The sequence below is a fragment of the Siphateles boraxobius genome, unplaced genomic scaffold (genome assembly GCF_051911475.1).
Source record: "Siphateles boraxobius isolate OS27281-9 unplaced genomic scaffold, OSU_SipBor_1 41, whole genome shotgun sequence".
NCBI classification, from domain to species: domain Eukaryota; kingdom Metazoa; phylum Chordata; class Actinopteri; order Cypriniformes; family Leuciscidae; genus Siphateles; species Siphateles boraxobius.
This window is the reverse complement of record NW_027509042.1, coordinates 39,976,075-39,996,925: the sequence shown is the minus strand read 5'-3', so window position 1 is coordinate 39,996,925 and position 20,851 is coordinate 39,976,075. Positions and strand designations below refer to the sequence as shown.

The 20,851-nt window shown below is 40.3% G+C and overlaps 2 protein-coding genes across 5 annotated transcripts in view; one reads left to right on the top strand and one right to left on the bottom strand.

Moving 5' to 3' along the window:
* The window catches only part of dzip1 (DAZ interacting zinc finger protein 1), a 23,225-nt gene extending 8,547 nt beyond the window's left edge, over positions 1–14,678 (top strand). For 2 of the 4 annotated variants that reach the window (XM_077199657.1, XM_077199654.1), the window contains exons 7-19: positions 358–486; positions 562–624; positions 706–834; positions 1,112–1,160; positions 1,266–1,313; positions 2,870–2,929; positions 4,076–4,224; positions 4,300–4,486; positions 6,249–6,402; positions 7,224–7,546; positions 13,009–13,151; positions 13,509–13,683; positions 14,249–14,678. In XM_077199657.1, the coding sequence (XP_077055772.1) occupies positions 358–486; positions 562–624; positions 706–834; positions 1,112–1,160; positions 1,266–1,313; positions 2,870–2,929; positions 4,076–4,224; positions 4,300–4,486; positions 6,249–6,402; positions 7,224–7,546; positions 13,009–13,151; positions 13,509–13,683; positions 14,249–14,331 (1,692 nt within the window). In that variant the 3' untranslated portion in view covers positions 14,332–14,678. The remainder of the gene's footprint in view (positions 1–357; positions 487–561; positions 625–705; positions 835–1,111; positions 1,161–1,265; positions 1,314–2,869; positions 2,930–4,075; positions 4,225–4,299; positions 4,487–6,248; positions 6,403–7,223; positions 7,547–13,008; positions 13,152–13,508; positions 13,684–14,248) is intronic. The other 2 variants (XM_077199658.1, XM_077199656.1) reach the window with 1 other exon arrangement.
* LOC143707045 (claudin-10-like) lies at positions 14,567–20,851 on the bottom strand. Its single transcript, XM_077199665.1, has 5 exons — positions 18,960–20,851; positions 16,245–16,406; positions 16,089–16,170; positions 15,058–15,165; positions 14,567–14,965 (listed from the first exon to the last, which is right to left on the bottom strand). The coding sequence occupies exons 1-5, from the start codon at positions 19,189–19,191 to the stop codon at positions 14,746–14,748; spliced, it is 804 nt and encodes a 267-aa protein (XP_077055780.1). The 5' UTR covers positions 19,192–20,851; the 3' UTR covers positions 14,567–14,745.

Here is a 20,851-nt window from a genome sequence, read left to right as displayed (position 1 = left end):
TATCTTTCATAAAAAGATGCTATTAAACAAATGTTTAAAATATAGGCTACTGTCTTTATGTTGTTTCTACATTAATTTGTAGATTAAATGTGAAATTATTACAATATTACATATTTTAAAAAACTTTATTGTTGATTAATTACAGAATTACAAATGTGCGATGAATTAGTTAATTGTTTTTCATTCGATTGACAGCACTAATTATAATATAATATAATGTCATAAACCTTGGCTTGATTGTATTAACAATTTTATAAAGGATCAGTTAAATTGATCAAATAAGGTAAAAAATTATTGATATTATGTGATGTGATCGTGCTGAAATGACATTTAATATGTTTACTTTTCTCCCCTTAGGAATTGATCAAATTGCAGCAGAAAAATATGCAGGAAAGCCTGCAGCCGGCACTGACACAGCCCAGTACATCAGCCAGCAATGAACACTGGCAGGAAGTTGTTAAACTTCAACAAAAACTCCACAAACAAGTAAGAGATGCAGCATTCAGATGATTTGAAAAAGATATTGCTGTAGTTATTAAATACATATTTTTCTTTACTCAGGAGGTGAAGTGGACAGGGAAAATGCAAAAAATAAAGGAGGACTATGACAATGAAAAAAGTCTGGTAGGTATCACAGGCGTCATGCAGCTCTTTAAATATGGGAATAGCTCCACATATGCGTAATGCCTCTCCCTGGTTCATCAGCTTCAGGAGGACCTGTTCAAACTGCGTTCTGCTGTGTTAGAAGGCAGGGAGGAATCGCGGAGACAGGTGCAGGAACTGAGCCACAGGCTCCAGGAACAGCAGCAGATTATTGCCTCCCAAAACAAGCAGGTCAGTACTGTAACTCAGCACAGGAAGAGGCTCGATTGTTCAGGATATCCTGTATTAGCACAGCGGCCCACAGAGTAATCTTTAGGTTCGAGCTTGAGGAGTGTACATGTCGGAACATATCCGGACACTTGAGCAGTTATCATCATGCTGATTACGTTGTCAGCTTGTCATTATGCATGTTGTCTTTTCAGTGAAACATTTCTATTTAAAGTGACAGGGCTCAGATAACGTGTTGCTTTTTTTTTGTAATAGCAAATAACATGTTTCTTTTTTACAGATGAAACAGATCTCGTCAAAGCCGCCAACAATAACAGTACAGCGTGAAGGTATGTAAATCTTATGTTTTTTTAAACAAACGTAAAATAACTTTTTTAATATATCAGTGCTAAATTATCTTCCTAATTTTAATCAAAATAAATTTTTGTTTCAAGTGGTTGCTGCCCCGGCTCCAGAGACTAAAGCTAAAGTTGTGGTCAGTGGTAAGTTCCTGCATGACATATTTCTAGACAATGTCCAGATAAGCATAATCTCAACTGCAGCTATCAGTGGTGTTGCACATTGTAATGTCAGGCTTTTGGAGCAGAGGATTTACATGCAGCTTTATTATTGTTTTTCTTAATTTAGTCTTGCTGGGTAGCCCAGGTCACAGTGACATCGCATCATGCTGTATTTTAAACATATAATGGGCTATATGTAAGAATTTTGATGTATTAATTACTTTTTTTATTGCCAGTATGTAAACAACTTGATGAAGCCTAAAAAATCTTAAAAAACTAGACCTACTTCCTGGGTTCTCTATTAAAGCATGTAGAAGGATTTTTATGTGAAGGAAACAGAACGCTTTTGCCGGGAAAATCAAAAAATCAAAAGGATATGACGTTTACGTGTGCTTCTACTCAATGACACGAGACAAATGTTTATGTTCAGGATAATGCCGAAAGAGCTATTCTTTACTCTTACTCAATATAAATGTGTTTACTATCACATTTGATTGATTCAATGCGACTTTTTTGCATAAAAGTATTAATTTCTTAACATTTCATAACAACATTTTTAACATTAGTGTATATCTGCTAACGGTTAACTGTTGCTGCGTCCCAGTTCACCTACTTATACTATCCCTTAAAAGTATGTACTGTTTTTGTGAAGAAAAAGTACATACTTTTGAATGTGTAGCAGAATAGTAGGTTTGTTTTGGGACACACTACTACATCATAATTGCGTCTTTAACTGACCTCTCTGACACTTAGTTACGTACATCCCATCACTGTTTAATCTGCCCTGTCAATCATCGGTCACAGTTAACATCCTCCACATTCAATTTAATTTAATTTCCTACCGTTTCAGAGAGAGCATGTTGATCTGTCAGTCGTGAGTCTTTCATGCTGAGAACTCTCCTTTAATTACCAAACAAATCTTTATAAAAGTTCACAATGCTTTTGCAGATTAAATATTATGTGGATAACATTGAATAAATATATTTACGTCAATTTAGATACTGATTATTAATCACTCAAACCCCTTTATCTAACCCTCTCTACTTAAACTGTTTGTCTTGCACATCCGCCATGTTTGTCGTTTTTTTAACACTTTATTCGTGTTTGTAGTTATGATCTAATCTAAATCCAACGTGCAATGGATTGTAGTCAACGTTAGCCGTCAGAGTGTGCACGGATCTGCACTTCGGATTCTAACCGGAAAAAGTAGATCATCCGGGGATATTTGGAATACTCATTTCAACATACTACAATTTGAGACACTAATTCTAATTTTGGATACTAATTGGGATGGACAGTATGCAAATTGGGACGCAGCATCCCCAGCATGTGTCTTTTTGGTGGACACCAGCATATGGATGGCTTCAAAGCTAATGTACATGTATTAACAAACAGCCACAAAAAGTGATTTAATGGTGTCGGTATGGGTAATATCAGTGCAAAATGAAATGTTTAGGCCAAGGGTCTAGATTTGAATATGCCTCAGTCCTTCCGTAACCCCTGCACTCTTCTCTGACCTCTTTGCGCTGTCCTATTAGAGCAGTCCAGCTCAGTCCATAAACTGGATCCTATAGTGGAGCTGTCTGAGGAGGAGAAAGGTAAAGCGGTAGTGATTGACTGGCATGCTCGCATCCTGTCTGCATGATCTGTTGCTTAGGTCTACGTGTTCAGTCTGAGCTTGTGTCGCCAGCAAACTAAAGATCTGTCTCCTCAGTAAACACAGATGTTACTGCATGCATGTAATCATTGGACAGCTCAGAGCAAGAGAAAGGGAACGTCAATGTGGAGCTACTGGAAATGAACATATTTTAAATGTTTGCCGTTCTCTGTTATTTACGGGTTTAAAAAATATAAAAGAGACATTGTACAAGTGCAGTGGCATTTTTAAAAAAATTCTTTGGTTTTGCATTTTAATTTTTTCTTCTTTCCTATTTATGCAAGGTCAGAATAAATCTTTTTAAACAATATTTAAAAAAAATAGTTTTATAAATAAAGAAAATCATATTTGCCACTAATATTAACACCTGAAGTGGTCAGGGGACAAATGTTTTTTTTCTAAACAATGAAATTGTACATTTATATACAATACTGTTAAAAAGTTTGTGGTTAGTATGATTTTTTTGAAAGAAACGAATACTTTTGTTCAGCAAGGGCGCATTAAATTGATCAAAAGTGACAGTAAAGACATTTTTCAAATAAATGATTTCTTTAAAAACTTTCAATGCAACAAAGAATACTGAAAAGCTGAACTATTGTTTTTAACATTGATAATAATCAGAAATATTTAATGAGCAGCAAATCAGCGTAACAGAATGATTTCTGAAGGATCATGTGACACTGAAGACTGGAGTAATGATGCTGAAAATTCAGCTTTACCATCATAGGAATACATTTTAATAAATTTTAAAATATTAAAATAGAAATAATATATTTTAAATTGTAATAATTATTCCTGTTTTTACTGTGTTTTTGATCAAATAAATGCAGCTTTGGTGAGCATAAGAGACTTCTTTCAAAAAAGTAAATTCCTACGACCACAAACTTTTGAACGGTAATGTGTATATATTCATAATTTTCATTTAGTCTCTATGCAACTGCATTTTAGAGCATTGCTATTCCAAGTTTAAATTGTTTTTTACAATGAGTGGCAGCATCTGCCACAGCAATTGTAGAATGACTGAAAATTTATTCCAGAAGATGTGCCATCCGACATGTTACCATAATCATTCATCTTCTATTTTCAGATTCCTCTAGCATCTCTGAAAGTCATGAGGAGAGCCGGTCGTGGCAGCAGGAAGTGCAGGAGCTGTTGAAGAACCCAGGCTTGAGGAGAGACATGCGTCTGGCAGCTCAGCAGAACCTTGATGATAGACTGCAGAACTTAGGCATCAAGGTAGTGAGTGTCAAACTGCATGAAAAAATGTTAAGCTGTAGCACTGTATAACCTCAGTGTCTCTGGTGTCTTCAGGGAGTCAGTGGTCTCTCTAAAGGGGTGTATAAGAGCGCCATGGTCCAGATTATCACCGATCGTCAGAAGAGACAGGACGAGGACCCAGCGTATCGGAGGGCGCAGAAAGAGATCAACCATAAACTAGAGCAAAGAGTGAAGGAGAGAAACACCGAGCAGCCAGCCAAGCCCAAACAACATGAACAAGGTCAGGATTTGGCTTTGCAGTTTCAATGCTGAGAATAAGACATTTAAAGCCGTGTGTCCACCAAAGTGTTTTTTCCCGAGGCTAGCGTATTTTTCCAGTTGTTTTCAATGTGAGCGGCACGTATTTAAAATGGCATCAACGTGACGAGGCGCTGAGCGTCTATTTCACAGTTGAGGACAAATACCACTGACCACCCGTCACATCCTGCTGCTTGTACAATGGCAACAGACAACAACAAGCGTAATAACGGAACAAAATAATTTAAAACAAGAGCCAAAGCAGATACTTTACATAGTACTTTTATAATTTTCATATATGGTGCTTTTCCATTACCAGCAGTGTTGGGCATGTTACTTAAAAAAAGTAATTAGTTATAGTTACTAGTTACTTCTCACAAATGGTAACTGAATTAGTAACTGAGTTACATCATTATAAAAGTAACTAATTACCAGAGAAAGTAACTATTGCGTTACTTTTTAAAAGAATGTTCAAATAGGCCTATGTCAAATAACTTGGATGCGCCCAGTATTAAATATGTTAAATGAATGAAATGGACACTTAATGGAATAAATTATTATTATAAAACATTGAACACTAATCTTTTGTCCACTCCGGCGCCTCATAAACACACACACACCAGAGAAAAAACTTTGTCAAAACTTTTTGCAGTAACGGTAACTGCGTTGTAACGGGGGAAACAGTAATTCGTTTGATTACTCGTTACTGAAAAATATAACGCCGTTAGTAACGCCGTTTATTTATAACGCCGTTATTCCCATCACTGATTACCAGTATCAGCTCGACTCGAATCGGCTCGCTTTTCGCTCCGTTTTCCATTACAGATAGTACCTCCCCAATAGTACCTGGTCGTCATAGCGACGCCACAGGAACTACGCGACACACACCCGCTACCCACACACACACACAGGACAATGGAGGAAATCGAGTGTATGCTGTTTTTGATCCTCGGGAGTCGGGATGTGGCTATTTTTCACATTAAGAAGACAAACGTTGTTTCAGGAGAGGCTGAGGGCAGCAAAACGAAACACTGCTGAAAAAAAATAGCTCCGTGTGGCGCGTGCAATGATGACGCGGTGAATAGTGACGATTCCCTCTGACCAATCAGCAGTCTGCAGTGTTTCACGTCACATTTTTGTATCGCCTCAGCTCGCCTCAGCCCGCTTAGAACTTCGCCGGAGGTGATACGAAAAAAAGTACCCGAAAGCTGGTATAGGTACAACTTTTACACAGTGAAAAACCAAACAAAGGCGAGTCCGTACTGTGTAGTGGAAAAGCGCCAATAGAAACAATACAAAAAGAAACTATCTGTGAAACGCGATGCTAACTTCCTCGGTTATTCCATATCATAAAAAGCAAAGCGTCTCAACTGAAAAAAACGTTGCGCTTCCGAAGCACCCTCAAGTACCCACAGCTACGTGTTTTCAGTACCTGGTGTTCTCAGCTGGCTAAAAAACGCTTTGGTAAAACACTGTGATATTTGAAATCAACCCAAACAAACACACCCCTCCCTTTATTGCTCTGCCCCCAAAATGCAAAAGTGGATGTCTCTTGATCATAGCTTAAGCAAAGCAAAATAATGCTTTGTGACAAATAATTTGGAAGATGATGAATGAACGACAAGGAAGTTCAAATACACGGTTTAATACGCAGGTATTATATCTTTGTGTTTTAGTTGATGTTTTGTTTCTCGCTCAGATCACTTGTTTCAGTTAGGATGCTGCTTTTTCTTGTTCTTCTGCAGTGATGCAGTCCAGACCCAGATCCAGCAGTTTTCCATCAACAGTAACTCGTGTGGTGTCAGGTCCTGCTCCCAAACAGCATCTCACTCCACAACCAGTCCCACGCAGCAGAACCAACACCCTGCCTAAGACCTCCACACCACTGCAGCATCACAGGTACAGAGCTCATGACAGTGTTAGGGCTTTATCTTCAGATAAATTACTTCAAATTTGAAATAAAATCACACAAAAAACAAGTCAAATAAAATAAATAATAAAAATGCTTGTCTTATAATGCACATTATTGTAAGGTTTTTATTATTTCTTTTTAATACTCTGTCAATTGTTTTCTGCTAACATATCCAAAGCTGGTGGGGCAAAAAAAAAAGTTTTTAACCAATCATGCCCCGATGTATACAATCAACAGTGTCATTTAAGTATTATTAATGTACTAATATAGTATTTATTAATATTTTGAATTTGTTTAATTTATACATTTTTGTTATAATATTATTTTTAGTAAAGGTTATAGTAATTTTGTTGTTGTTGTTGTTGTTGTTGTTGTTGTCATTTTTAATAGGTTTTTTTATGTCTATTTAGTTTTTAAAAATTTTATTTAAAATTTTAGTTTTAGATTTTCCTGAAAATGTTGCCTTGGCATAAATGTACGTTTTTTTATACTTTATTTTATTTTAGTTCATGCTTATTTTATTGAACAGAAATGTATAATAATTTTAGTTTTATTAGCAGTTGAGGATAACACTCACAATCAAGTTTCAATCAGACATGCATCACATTACAGAAGTAAAATGCTTCGCAAATGCCATTTCCTGTTGACTTTCATTTATTTACTCTGCTGTTCATGAAATCACTTTGGCTTAAATGATCACTGATGATATTATTATATATATTATCGCTCTTTATCAGTATTTTGATACTTAGATGCAGTGGCTTTTTCTGTGTTGTCTGAACATGTAAATATAGTGTCTCGCTTGCAGAACCCCTCCATTCAGCTCTGATGAAGATTCGTCCGAGGAAGAGGAGACGTCTGAGGACGAAGCCCCTCAAACACAGAAGAAATCTGTCCTGGTCAACAGCGGCACAGTCAAAGCCCAGACTGCTAAAACACAGCAGCGCTCGAGCCCTCACACTCCTGCTGTGCGCTCCGCTGCCCCCGTGATCAGTGCGAACAGGACAGATGTGACAGCTCTGAGCGAGAGCGACAGCGAGTGGACCGACGGCAGCGAGATCAAGGAGATCAACCTCTCACAGCTGCACAAACACACCGACCAGAATGGAAATGTGGAGAAGATTACTCACAGTAAGACTCGCTTCTAATCTCAGTTGTTGTATTGCATTGGAAACAAAAATTGTAAAAATTTGTAGTATATTTGTATTGTGTGTGTTCTGTTTCATTCCTACTGACCGCCAGAGGCAGTGCAAAGCACTAGTGGATAATCGCTGCGCCAGCTAGATAGATCGAGAAGAATATAACAACAAAGTCACGTCATGACGCAAACCGAGACGCGAGGATATAAACCACAGCGACTCCGTGCCCAGCCTCTTTCGCTTTCTCGCTTTTGATAGGTTGTTTGTTTTTCACGCTGTCTCGTGCAGCTTACCTGAGTTGCGAGGATTCGCCCTCCCAAGCTGTGACAGCGCGCTCTTCACTATCATCAGGATGGATATCTTGGATTATTTTTCTTCACTATGTGAGTGCATACGAATATTTGTTGTTGTGTTGGCGATACTCTGTGCTTCACGGTACTATCCGGTGGCTGGTTTCGACTGCGCTTAGGTTGCGTTCACCGCAAACCTATAACGTTATATCTGTTATATCTATATCTATATCTATTTTTATGTTATCATGCCTCGCGGTTCTATCCGAAGGCAGACTTGACTTTACGTTACTTGTGCTCTCACCGTTTGATGTTATAGAATTTTTCGGTTCAATCCGAAGATTTTTTCGAACTGCTCAGTGGGTGTTATTACAGTATTAAGTGCCTACGGTGCTAAACGAGGACGTTTTATTGACGTCATGGATCATAGCTCTCTCATCTCCGTTTCAAGTTGTAAGTTGTGTCCGAATACGCTTCTTCCCGACGACGAACACGATCGATGCCCATCATGTTTAGGCGCTCAACATCTGAAGGAGGCCCTGACTGATCCGTGTTTGCATTGTAGTATGCTACCAATGTCAGAGAGACAGCTTCGCCTTGCTGAGTTAGACATTAACTCGCCTGTTAGCCTCGCACAACAGCCTGCTGGCGCTCCGCCGAGCAAGAAGAAATCTGTACAGAAAGACACTTCAGAACACTTGTTATCGAAGACTGTTGCTTCTCTCTCTTCAGAAATGATGGAGATGAAACGTCTTCTTCAGTCTTTACAACCCCCAGTGTCGGCCCCACACACTGAGAACACACCAGTGGATGAGAGTAATTTCCAGCCTCCACATGCTATTGATTTTGACGCTCTCTCCATGAGCGCGTCTAATTCACATTTTCTTGATGGAGAATCGGTGGAACCTGCCATACAACCCACCCTCCCAAACAATGTTTTTTCTAACCTATATGCTACAGGTGGTTCGAGCGTTGGTTCTGTACATTCATCGGGCGCAGGCCCATCTGCTCCAGACGATGTGTTGTCTGTTCTGCAGATGGCAGTGGCTCGTTTGGGTCTTGACAAATCACCTGTTCAACCCATTCAAACCAATGTGTTCTTCAGACAAGCTGCTGATAGTAATGTGTTCACAATGCCACCGTGTAAGGATTTTGTGACAGAATTTTCTAGTGCACTTAACAGTCCCCATGTGCCTAAGAGGAGGTCAAAGACAGCCCGCACTCTTGCCGCGATGGCTGAGGCTGACCCCATTGGGGTAGGACGGGCGCCTGAAATTGAACAGCCGGTTGCAGCTTTGGTGGTATCACCAGATGGGGCTCTAAGAGGCAATGTACGCTGCCAGAGTGCACAATGTGGACGTACTGACACTTTATTGAAGAAGGCATACGAGTCGGTAGCCTATATAACTCAATCTGCCAGCTGGTTCTTGCCTGCAATAACACATTAGAGTCAGCAAGCGTTGACGCTTCTACATTTCAGTTCTTACAGACGGCTCTGTTGACTATGGGTCATGTGACTCGGGAACTTGGGACACTTTCAGCCTTCTAACAGCCCGCTGTCAGGAATGGCTTGCTCAGGCAAGGTTGCCTGAAGACTGTAAGAAGACGCTGAGAGAACTGCCAATTGTACCAGGACATCTTTTTGGCCCCAATGTTTCTGAGGTATTGGAGAAGAGAATGAAGTTGTCAGAAGCCACACGACAACTGACTCTAGTTCCACGAGCACCACCTTTTAGAATGCCTCTGACTCCAGCTCACCCACGCTATCCGGGCTCAGAGCACCGAGTGCGACAGCAGAACATTTCTCAGCTTCAGGCTCCACAGCGACATAGAGGGGCTGAGGAGGCCCAGGGATGCCGCCCTTTTCACCGTCACCAGCAGGGGAGACCACGTCAGTGCCCCCCCACGGGTCCTAAAGGCAGAGGCCAAAAACCCTGAAACTATGGGGCCGGCGGTCGGTCGTTTCACTCTGCAGTATCTCCATTACTGGGCAAATTCAGTGTCCGACCCCTGGGTTCTGGCGACTTTGAGCAGGGGATACACTCTCCAATTCCGACGCCGGCCTCCCAAGTTTTCAGGAATCTTTCCGACAGTAGTCAAAGATGTAACCAGTTCAATGGCCCTTTCCTTAGAAATTCATTCACTGTTACTGAAAGGAGCTATAGAAAAAGTTCTTCCCCTCAGTCAGAGGGACGGGTTTTACTCCACGTACTTCCTTGTTCCAAAAAAAGATGGTTGTTTTCGCCCAGTTCTAGACCTGAGACGCCTAAACGTGTTTTTAAAGTCTCCTTTCCGAATGTTACGCACAGTCGACGTTCTTCGATCTGTGACGAAAGAAGACTGGTTCGTGAGTGTGGACTTGAAGGACGCTTACTTCCATGTTCCCGTTGCTCCTCACCACAGGAAGTTCCTAAGATTCAGCTTTCAGAATCAAGCCTATCAGTTCAGAGTTCTACCATTCGGTCTATCTCTGGCTCCTCGTGTTTTCACAAGATGCATGAGTGCGGCCCTGTCTCCTCTTTGATCCAAGGGCATGAGGATTCTGCCCAATTGGCTGCTCTGTGCCCCAACAAGACGACATGCGTTACACAACACCAGGATTGTGCTAGAGCATATCCAGAGGTTGGGCCTTACTGTGAACGACACAAAGAGTCATCTGGTCCCACAACAGACCATAACCTTCATAGGAATAACACTCAATTCAATCACAATGTCTGCCACATTGTCTCATGCACGAACAGACAATATTTTTCAGTTACTGACTCGTTTCGGTCAGGGGACAAAACTGCCTTATGGCGTCCTTCTGCAACTAATGGGGATGTTAGCCGCCGCCACATCTGTGATCCCCTTGGGCTTGCTTCACCTCAGGCCTCTTCAGAGGTGGAGCAACAGCTTAGGGCTAGATTCAGCGAGACATCGCCATCGCATGATTGTCGTTTCGCCTGCCTGTGTCCGTGCATTGAACCCTGGAAAAAGGTAACATTTCTGTAAGCCGGTGTGCCTCTAGGGGTGGTGTCCTCCCGTCGGGAAGTGATCACGACCGATGCTTCACTAACAGGATGGGGGGCAACGTGGAACCAGAGGGGAATTGGTGGTCACTGGTCACCCAGGGAGGCCTTAGAACATATCAACGTCCTGGAGTTGAAGGCAGTGTACTTAGCTCTACAACACTTCTCACCAAACCTGATGGGTCGTCATGTGCTTGTCCGTTCGACAACACGTCGACGGTCTTTCATTTGAATCATCAGGGCGGCAACAGGTCTCTTGCGTCTTTACTGCTAACTCGCAAGATCCTCACATGGTCTCAGGGCCAGCTGGCCTCATTAAGGGCAGTTCATCTTCCAGGATTGGACAATCAAGTGGCGGATGCTCTGTCCAGGGATCTGCTGCTCCCGGGGGAATGGAGACTTCACCCGGATGTAGTTCAGTTGATTTGGCGACGGTTTGGCAAGGCAGAGGTCGACCTGTTTGCATCGGAAATGACCACTCATTGCCGCTGGTGGTTTGTGAGAACCGAGACGTCCAGCCCATTGGGACAGGATGCATTAGCCCACAAGTGGCCGAGTTGCCTGTTGTATGCGTTCCCTCCATCTCCACTTCTGTGGGAAACATTACATCGTATATTCCTATACAAGCACAGGGTGCTTTTAGTGGCACCACGATGGTCATCCAGGCTATGGTTTCCTCTCCTTCTGAGTCTGTTACAAGGCGAACCATGGCAGCTTCCCACCAGACGGGACCTTCTTTCTCAGATGCACGGCCGTGTTTGGCACCCAGATCCAACTCGTCTTCAGCTCTGGGTTTGGCCATTGGGTCCAGATCACAGTTAATGGATTGTGAACCAGCAGTAGTGAACACTATCGGCAACGCTAGGGCTCCTTCACCACGACAACTTTTTTGCAGCTCGTTGGAGAATATTTTCTTCTTTGTGTGGGGATCAAGGAATTGACCCAGTTCACTGTACTGTGCCGACAGTTTTGAGTTTTCTGCAGCATCTATTTGATGACAACAGGGCCGCCTCCACTTTAAAAGTTTATGTTGCTGCCATATCTGCTTATCATGACCCGGTTGCTGGTGCTTCCCTTGGGTCTCATAACCTTGTTTGTAGTTTTCTGAAGGGAGCGAGGCGTTTAAAGCCCGTTCGTTCTACTCCCTTTCCTGTGTGGGACTTACCGCTTGTTCTAGAGTCCCTTTGTACACCACCATTTTAGCCGTTATCTGTTGCAGATATTAAGTGGTTGTCCTTAAAAGTGTTTTTTTTGTTGGCCGTTGCTTCAACTAAACGCGTTGGTGAACTTCATGCCTTGTCAGTGAGTGAATTGTGTTTACGTTGGTTACCAGAGGATTCTGGGGTCATTCTTCTCTCCAATCCAGCCTTTCTCCCTAAAGTTTTGTTACCACAATTTGTGAATCAGTCTATTCTGGCTGCTTTTCAGCCGCCTTTCAATCACTCAGATACAGATGGGGGGAGGTCTAATCTTCTGTGTCCTGTACGAGCTTTAAAGTGCTTTGTTAAGTCTACCGCTTCTTTTAGACAGACGGATCAGTTATTTGTTTGTTATGGTGAGGTACGCAAGGGTGCACCTGTGTCCAAACAGAGATTATCACGCTGGATTGTTGAGACGATAGAGTTGGCGTACGGGGAGTTCCACTTTACGGGGAGTTTCCTTGGCGGATGTCTGCGAAGCTGCTACCTGGTCTTCTCCATGCACCTTCGCGCGGTTCTACAAGGTTAACATGGCTGCTTCCCATGATGTAAGCTCTGCAGTCCTTCTGGAGCAACCCTGATGTTTGCAGGTGGGTGGCATTCCTCATGACCGTCTTGATATGTGTCATCCACTAGTGCTTTGCACTGCCTCTGGCGGTCAGTTGGAATGAAACAGAACGCTAGTTACGTATGTAACTGTGGTTCTGTGAATTCCGGATGACCGCCAGAGTCCCTCGTCACTCGGAATGCGCGAGAAAGCATTCTGAGGCTGGGCACCGAGTCGCTGTGGTTTATATCCTCGCGTCTCGGTCTGCGTCATGACGTCACTTTGTTGTTATATTCTTCTCGATCTATCTAGCTGGCGCAGCGATTATCCACTAGTGCTTTGCACAGCCTCTGGCGGTCATCCGGAATTCACAGAACCACAGTTACATACGTAACTAGCGTTTTCTGTAGGTAATGTCAAAGCTATTGGCAAAAGCCTTGAAAAACAGCTGACGACACGAGGCCCAAATAAACCAGCAGGGGGCGTGAATACATTCCTGGAAAAGCCAACAGCTGTCAAAAATACAAAACAAGATGCAAAGAAAGTCCTAAAGGTGAGATCTGCCCCTTTAAACAGATACAGATGTTTATATTATGTAACATAAACATGGCACTGAAATCTACAACAATGGAGAACAGGTTATTTATTTAAATATTTTTATATTATATTAAATATTTTTACACTTTAATCAAATAATGTAGCTCATCACATAACTGTAGGAAATATTGTAGATATAATTTTGGGTTCAGTAAGAAATTAATACTTTTATTCAGCAAGGACACTTTAAAATGATCAAAAGTGACAGGAAAGACATTTATAATGTTAAGAAAGATATTTATTTTAAATAAATGCTGTTTTTATCTCTATACCAAATTTGTAAAGTGTTGTTTTTCTGCTCTGTTGCTTTAAGTACACAGATGAAGATGATGACGATGATGACTGGGATATCTCCTCTATAGAGGATGTGCCCGCTGTACCCAAACCCAGCCAATGTCCCGTGCCCGTCATCAGGAAGAGCCTGGACAAGAGTCTGGACTCCAGCACTAGTGTGTGGGGCTCGTCGACGGGCAAAGGGCACAAGCCTGGTACATAGAATTCCTTTTTAACTAAACATACCTTCAAGAGTTTGCTAATAAGAAATCATGGTTATAAATGATCTACATCATAGAAACTCAGATTGCTTGCCGAAAAGCTACACTGAAAAAATATTGTATATGGACCAACTAAAAAAACTTTCTGCATTTTTACATTTTCAAAAAAACATCACAGTATATTACCTATTATATTACCTTTTTTCTATTTTTGAGTTGAAAAAATATTTTATTGTTATTTAAATGCTTTTGAAAAAAGTTTTTTTCTTCCAACACTATGTAACTTTTTTATGGTATTGCAACCATGTTTCACATCCTGTTTTTGTTCCAGTTCACACTTATATACACTGAACCGCACTAACAGAGCAATCGCACCAGAGTCGGTTTGAATCCAAACAAAGTGTTAGCACACCCTTAGTATTTTTGTCTGGTGTTAAAAGACATCTGATCCAGTGTTTCGTGAGTCGTGACGCCTCTCATATAAGCAGAGACTCTTCAGCTCAACACCTGTTGCTAGTCTTCGGACGGTATTTCTGATTTCTTTCTTTGTGTCTTGCAGGCCTCACAGATGCAGGAACCAGCAGCACTCTCAAGAGCAGCTTAGTGACTGTCAGTGACTGGGATGATTCAGATGAGATATAAGAAAATGCAGCAGAGCAATACCAAAACATTCACGAGCTTATAAACCTCACAATTGTAATACCTGTAGCTCAGGTTTAGTGTTTATTCAGGGACAGCAGTGCAAAAACAGCCTTTCATTCCTTGAGTTTGATATTGACAGTGTTAAAGGTACTTTATATGAAATATAAAGGTACAAGTACAGCTAATACTAAGGAACATATAAGGGATATTGCACTTTAAAATAATTGCCTCATACTTTTTGATTGTTTATATGATAAATGATTTATTAAATTCACTTTTTATAACACTTCAAAGATTTCTTCTTTGCTTTGCACTCCTGTTTTAATAAAAAATCTTGCATCAGAAAAGCTCTCTTATTGGAAAAGTGTCAACAAACATTGCAACTGTTTCTAGATTATTTCTTTAAACACTGGGTTACACAGCTGAGTCTATAGGAGGCCTTATGGGTCTGACGGTTCTTGAAAACTGTGTTCCTCTCCCCCCTCTGCTCTCTCTTCTTCCTCTTCTCTCACTGTATGTTTGGTGTGAAGGAGGGATGAAGACTGTTGTGGGTCTGGACGAGACGGGCAGCATGTACGTACGTCTGGTACGTGCCGTCATTTTGGTTGGGGGTCTTACGAGTTGTTTATTGAATCTGAGTGGAAGAAAAAAAGGTACCAATTTAACCACATATTCTCTACCCCCTATTTAGCTTGTTACAGATGTATACTGTGTGACGGGTCAGACCTTTTGGGGAATGACTCTTTCCCAGAGAAATAGCACATGACTGCACTTCCACATATAACCAGACACGATCCTCCCCAACCAATGAAGAGAGCGGCACCGAGCTCAAACCTGAGAAATAAAAGTCACATATTTTAAAGGACCATATCATAACGCTTTCCTTTTTAAAATTTTTATTATTAATATTTAGTCCCACAGATGATGAAGAATCAATTGATGAATAATTTATTTGAAGTCATTTTAATGCTATGTTGAATTACATTTCTATTTCATTGAACATAAGTCTACCACTAGCTTATAGTCCACAGCAATCTATTCTGTAATTGAGAGTAAGTTTACACGACAAGAAGTACTAAAAACTTACGTCTACGTCTTGTGCCACACATTTTTAAAATAACTAATTGCACTGAAATAACATGTTAAATTGACTTATAAGCCCTTAAAAAAGTGTTTTACACAGTCACTTAATTTAAAAAGCCAACTGTCACTTCTGATTATTTCACTGGCTGCTTTGTCAATGCAAATGACTGTCTTCGAATCTTACGGCCAATCGCACTGCACCAGGGTTTTGTCGGATCAGTGTGTTACTCCTGTCAGTGTGTTGGCGTCTGTTGGAGCTTGTATGTTGAAACAGTGTTTGTCGGGTCATGGAATGTCTGAAAAGTTTTGTACTGTAATCTGGTGATTGTCCACGTTGGTCAGCGTCTGTCAGTGCAGCGTGAATAGGCCGTTAGAATTAGTCTTTTGCATTGCTTTTGCCTATCTATCTACATATCCATTTATCTATCTATCCATCCATTTCGATAAATTGTAATTTTGGATTGTATTATTTATTTTTCATGATCCAAGGAACAAATCTGTCTCAGAAGACCAAAAGATATTTTATTCCTCATTATATGACCCCTATAGGCCCTTTGGTACATCATGACATGTATTTTTCATCAATTACTACAATATATACTTTCGAAAAAGAAAAAAAAATCCTTTCAAAGTTAGACATACAGTAATGTCATACAAACACAATATTTACGTACTTTGTTTCTAAGAAATATGGATCCACAAATTCTGAACGCACTTTATTTCCCCACCAGGAATAGACTATCATACCACTGAACCCTGCAAAACAGTCATCAGTTAATGATACTCAATTTATGCTTAATGCAAAAATGATTATGAAGGAATATTCATACCGGATGCCATGTACGTCAATGCAGCTGCGAATGTAACTCTGGCGTTGACGAGCTCAGAGCCTCCGATTTTGGTACATTTCATCCCAATGAGGGCAAGCACAGCTCCCCAGAACCCAAAGATCACAGAGACCACAGACAGAGCCCTGCACACATGGAGGAACACTAACAACCACACAGAGAGAGGATATTAATATTCACCAAACACATGAACAGCATCTCCTCCTGATGGAGAAATGTCATAATATTATATATCACTTTGGCTGCATTTATTTGATCAAAAATACAGTAAAATTATGAAATATTATACAATTTGAAATAACTGTTTTTATAATATATTTTGAAATGTATGTTTTTGAAATGCAATTTATTCCTGTGATCAAAGCTGAATTTTCAGCATCATTACTCCAGTCTTCAGTGTCACATGATCCTCAGAAATCCTTTTAATATGCTGATTTGCTGCTCAAGAAACATTTCTTACTATCAGTGCTGATAACAGTTTGCTGCTTAATGTTTTTGCTGACAAAATATTATAATAAAAATAAAAGAAAGGTTTTATTTAACACTTTTTCCCAATCATCTTAATGGCAAAAAGTGTCCCAATCAACCTGCATTCACCCTATATATACAGGTCCTTCTAAAAAAATTAGCATATTGTGATAAAGTTCATTATTTTCCATAATGTAATGATCAAAATTTAACTTTCATATATTTTCAGATTCATTGCACACCAACTGAAATATTTCAGGTCTTTTATTGTTTTAATACTGATGATTTTGGCATACAGCTCATGAAAACACAAAATTCCTATCTCAAAAAATTAGCATATCATGAAAAGGGTCTCTAAACAATCTATTAACCTAATCATCTGAATCAACTAATTAACTCTAAACACCTGCAAAAGATTCCTGAGGCTTTTAAAAACTCCCAGCCTGTTTCATTACTCAAAACCGCAATCATGGGTAAGACTGCCGACCTGACTGCTGTCCAGAAGGCCATCATTGACACCCTCAAGCAAGAGAGTAAGACACAGAAAGAAATTTCTGAACAAATAGGCTGTTCCCAGAGTGCTGTATCAAGGCACCTCAGTGGGAAGTCTGTGGGAAGGAAAAAGTGTGGCAAAAAACGCTGCACAACGAGAAGAGGTGACCGGACCCTGAGGAAGATTGTGGAGAAGGACCGATTCCAGACCTTGGGGGACCTGCGGAAGCAATGGACTGAGTCTGGAGTAGAAACATCCAGAGCCGCCGTGCACAGGCGTGTGCAGGAAATGGGCTACAGGTGCCGCATTCCCCAGGTCAAGCCACTTTTGAACCAGAAACAGCGGCAGAAGCGCCTGACCTGGGCTACAGAGAAGCAGCACTGGACTGTTGCTCAGTGGTCCAAAGTAGTTTTTTCGGATGAAAGCAAATTTTGCATGTCATTCGGAAATCAAGGTGCCAGAGTCTGGAGGAAGACTGGGGAGAAGGAAATGCCAAAATGCCTGAAGTCCAGTGTCAAGTACCCACAGTCAGTGATGGTCTGGGGTGCCATGTCAGCTGCTGGTGTTGGTCCACTGTGTTTTGACAAGGGCAGGGTCAATGCAGCTAGCTATCAGGAGATTTTGGAGCACTTCATGCTTCCATCTGCTGAAAAGCTTTATGGAGATGAAGATTTCATTTTTCAGAACGACCTGGCACCTGCTCACAGTGCCAAAACCACTGGTAAATGGTTTACTGACCATGGTATTACTGTGCTCAATTGGCCTGCAACTCTCCTGACCTGAACCCCTCAGAGAATCTGTGGGATATTGTGAAGAGAAAGTTGAGAGACGCAAGACCCAACACTCTGGATGAGCTTAAGGCCGCTACCGAAGCATCCTGGGCCTCCATAACACCTCAGCAGTGCCACAGGCTGATTGCCTCCATGCCACGCTGCATTGAAGCAGTCATTTCTGCAAAAGGATTCCCGACCAATTATTGACTATTGAGTGCATAACTGAACATAATTATTTGAAGGTTGACTTTTTTTGTATTAAAAACACTTCTTTTATTGGTCGGATGAAATATGCAAATTTTTTGAGATAGGAATTTTGGGTTTTCATGAGCTGTATGCCAAAATCATCAGTATTAAAACAATAAAAGACCTGAAATATTTCAGTTGGTGTGCAATGAATCTAAAATATATGAAAGTTTAATTTTTATCATTACATTAGGGAAAATAATGAACTTTATCACAATATGCTAGTTTTTTGAGAAGGACCTGTATATATATATATATATATATATATATATATATATATATATATATATATATATATATATATATACACATTTTTAATAGATTTTACTGAGAGCCATGAGCCATTTATTAAATTCCCCCCCACCAAATCATGACTCAATTTATCAGTTTGAAAAGTGATTCGATAACATTACGATAAGGTTTAATTTGTTAACATAACATAAACTAACAATGAACAATATATCTACAACATTCATTAATACATACTAATGTTAATCTCAACGTTTACGAATACTTTTTAAGACCAAAAGTTGTATTGTTAACATTAGTTAATGCACTATGAACTAACATGAAAATGAACATTTTTATTAAGCACCATTAACAAAGGTTAATAAATGATGTAAATTTACATTGCTCATTGTTAGTCCATGTTAGTTAATTCGTTAACTAATGTTAACAAGTGAGACCTTTTATAAAGTGAAAGCAGTGATTCCTCACCAGACAGGTCCATCATGGAAGGGAAGTATTTACAGTCAGATACTCCTGTGGTGTCTGAGACACAGTCCATCCAGAGGTTGGAATAGTAATTACCGGTGGTCAGAACTACAGAGCTGACCTCAGAGAAGACCCAGTACTCAGTGGCCAGAGTGGAACAGATCAACATCCAGCCACACAGACAGGACAAAAAACAGCCGATCTCCACATACATCACCACTGTTCGCTGCCTCATGCTGCCGGCTTCATGCGACGGATGAATGGAAGAAAAGTTAAAAGAACGATGGAAAGAAAGTTCCCTGAACTGCTGAGAAGTTTCAAGTCAACATGGAATAAAATTACATGGTGGTGTGTGTCCTTCAAGGACAGCTTCCTCCTGTCTTGGTATCTGAACAATGCTTTTTCTGCATATTACAGCTTAAAACTGGTAAAACCACATGGTTTTACCTCATAAGCAATTTCTCATTCCATGAGTTCTATCAAATCTCTGAATCTGACAACCAGGGTCACAAGTCCCTAAAAGTCCCTAAAACAAAAATTAAACTATGTATGAAAAAATATGGGTTTTCGCCTGTTTTATCATTTACGGTTTCGTTCCACAGTAAAAACAGTATTCTAGTGGAGGACTTGTGTGTGTTGTCGTGAAAGAACATCGGCTAGGTATTCGATATCATATTGGTCGAGTGTTCTTCTTAAATCAGATATTTATCTTCTATATACAGGCTTATATAACACAAGTTATAAAATATTGCTGTAGCTGCGAATACAGGGAAAGTGATACTGTTTATGTATAAACAACATACAGCAATGTTAGAAATATTCGAGAAAAGGAAACAAAGCAAGGCTCCATTCTGTAGTTTTTAGTAATTTTAGTGCTTCAACTAATTTCAGTTTGCCAAAGCAACATTTCTCATTTTTGTTTAGTTTAAATTTATTTTCTAATATTTATATTTTATTTCAGCTCTATTTCAATTAACAAAAATGCTTTTAATAGTTTTATTTTTAATGAATAAGACCCCTAGACCTCCCTATATTTGCATTGCACTGGAGAAGAGAAATGGATAAATAAAGAAAAAATGTTTTATTGTCTTCTTGCATTGGTTTTTTACATCAATAGTTTTGACAAAGCACAAACTGTTGTTCCACATTTCACATTTCATTGTAAGTCATGGGTAATATGTTTTTTACATTTTTGCTCAAAAAGATTCCGGGCAGCATGTCATTTAACAATTTTCAGTTCATGTTATAAAAATGCATGCATTTAACTCCATAATTTGGATAGTTCTTTGAGATTTGTATTAACACTGTGTTTATTTGTAGGGGCGCAAATGTTATGAGTTAATAAAGGAAAAATTAATAAGAGAGCTATGTTGAACATTGCAGTTCCCTTTTGAAGCGGAACTTCAGCACTGCGTCTTAGTGTTGATGCTATTGGTAACGCCATCAGCGTGACCGGTGTCTAAAGCACGTGTACATACATGCCAATATTCATTGACAGATACGCCCGTTCGTATAAAAGGCGCCTGAGTTACACCTCATCACCTTTTTTGTCCTCGGAAAGTTCATTAGAAAGTGTGTGCCTCTGTGTCCTCGATTTATGACATCTTAGGACACCCACGCCATTTTTGTCTTGTCTGCTTGGGAGCAGAGCACACATGGTCAGCTCTCGAGGGGTATGGATGCATTAACTGTGACAAGTTCACAGTGAAAAAAAATGCTCAAACTTGGCCCTCTTCTCAAAGGAAGAGGGGCAAGCATCTGCATACCGCAGGTCGGGTTCAGTGGCTGCTGAGTGGGGCTATCAGGTCGAGCCGGGGGAGGAATTTGAGAAAGAGGCTCAACAGCATTTTCTGATCATCCTTCCTCAATGAGCCTTCCGTTTCTTCCGGGTCTTC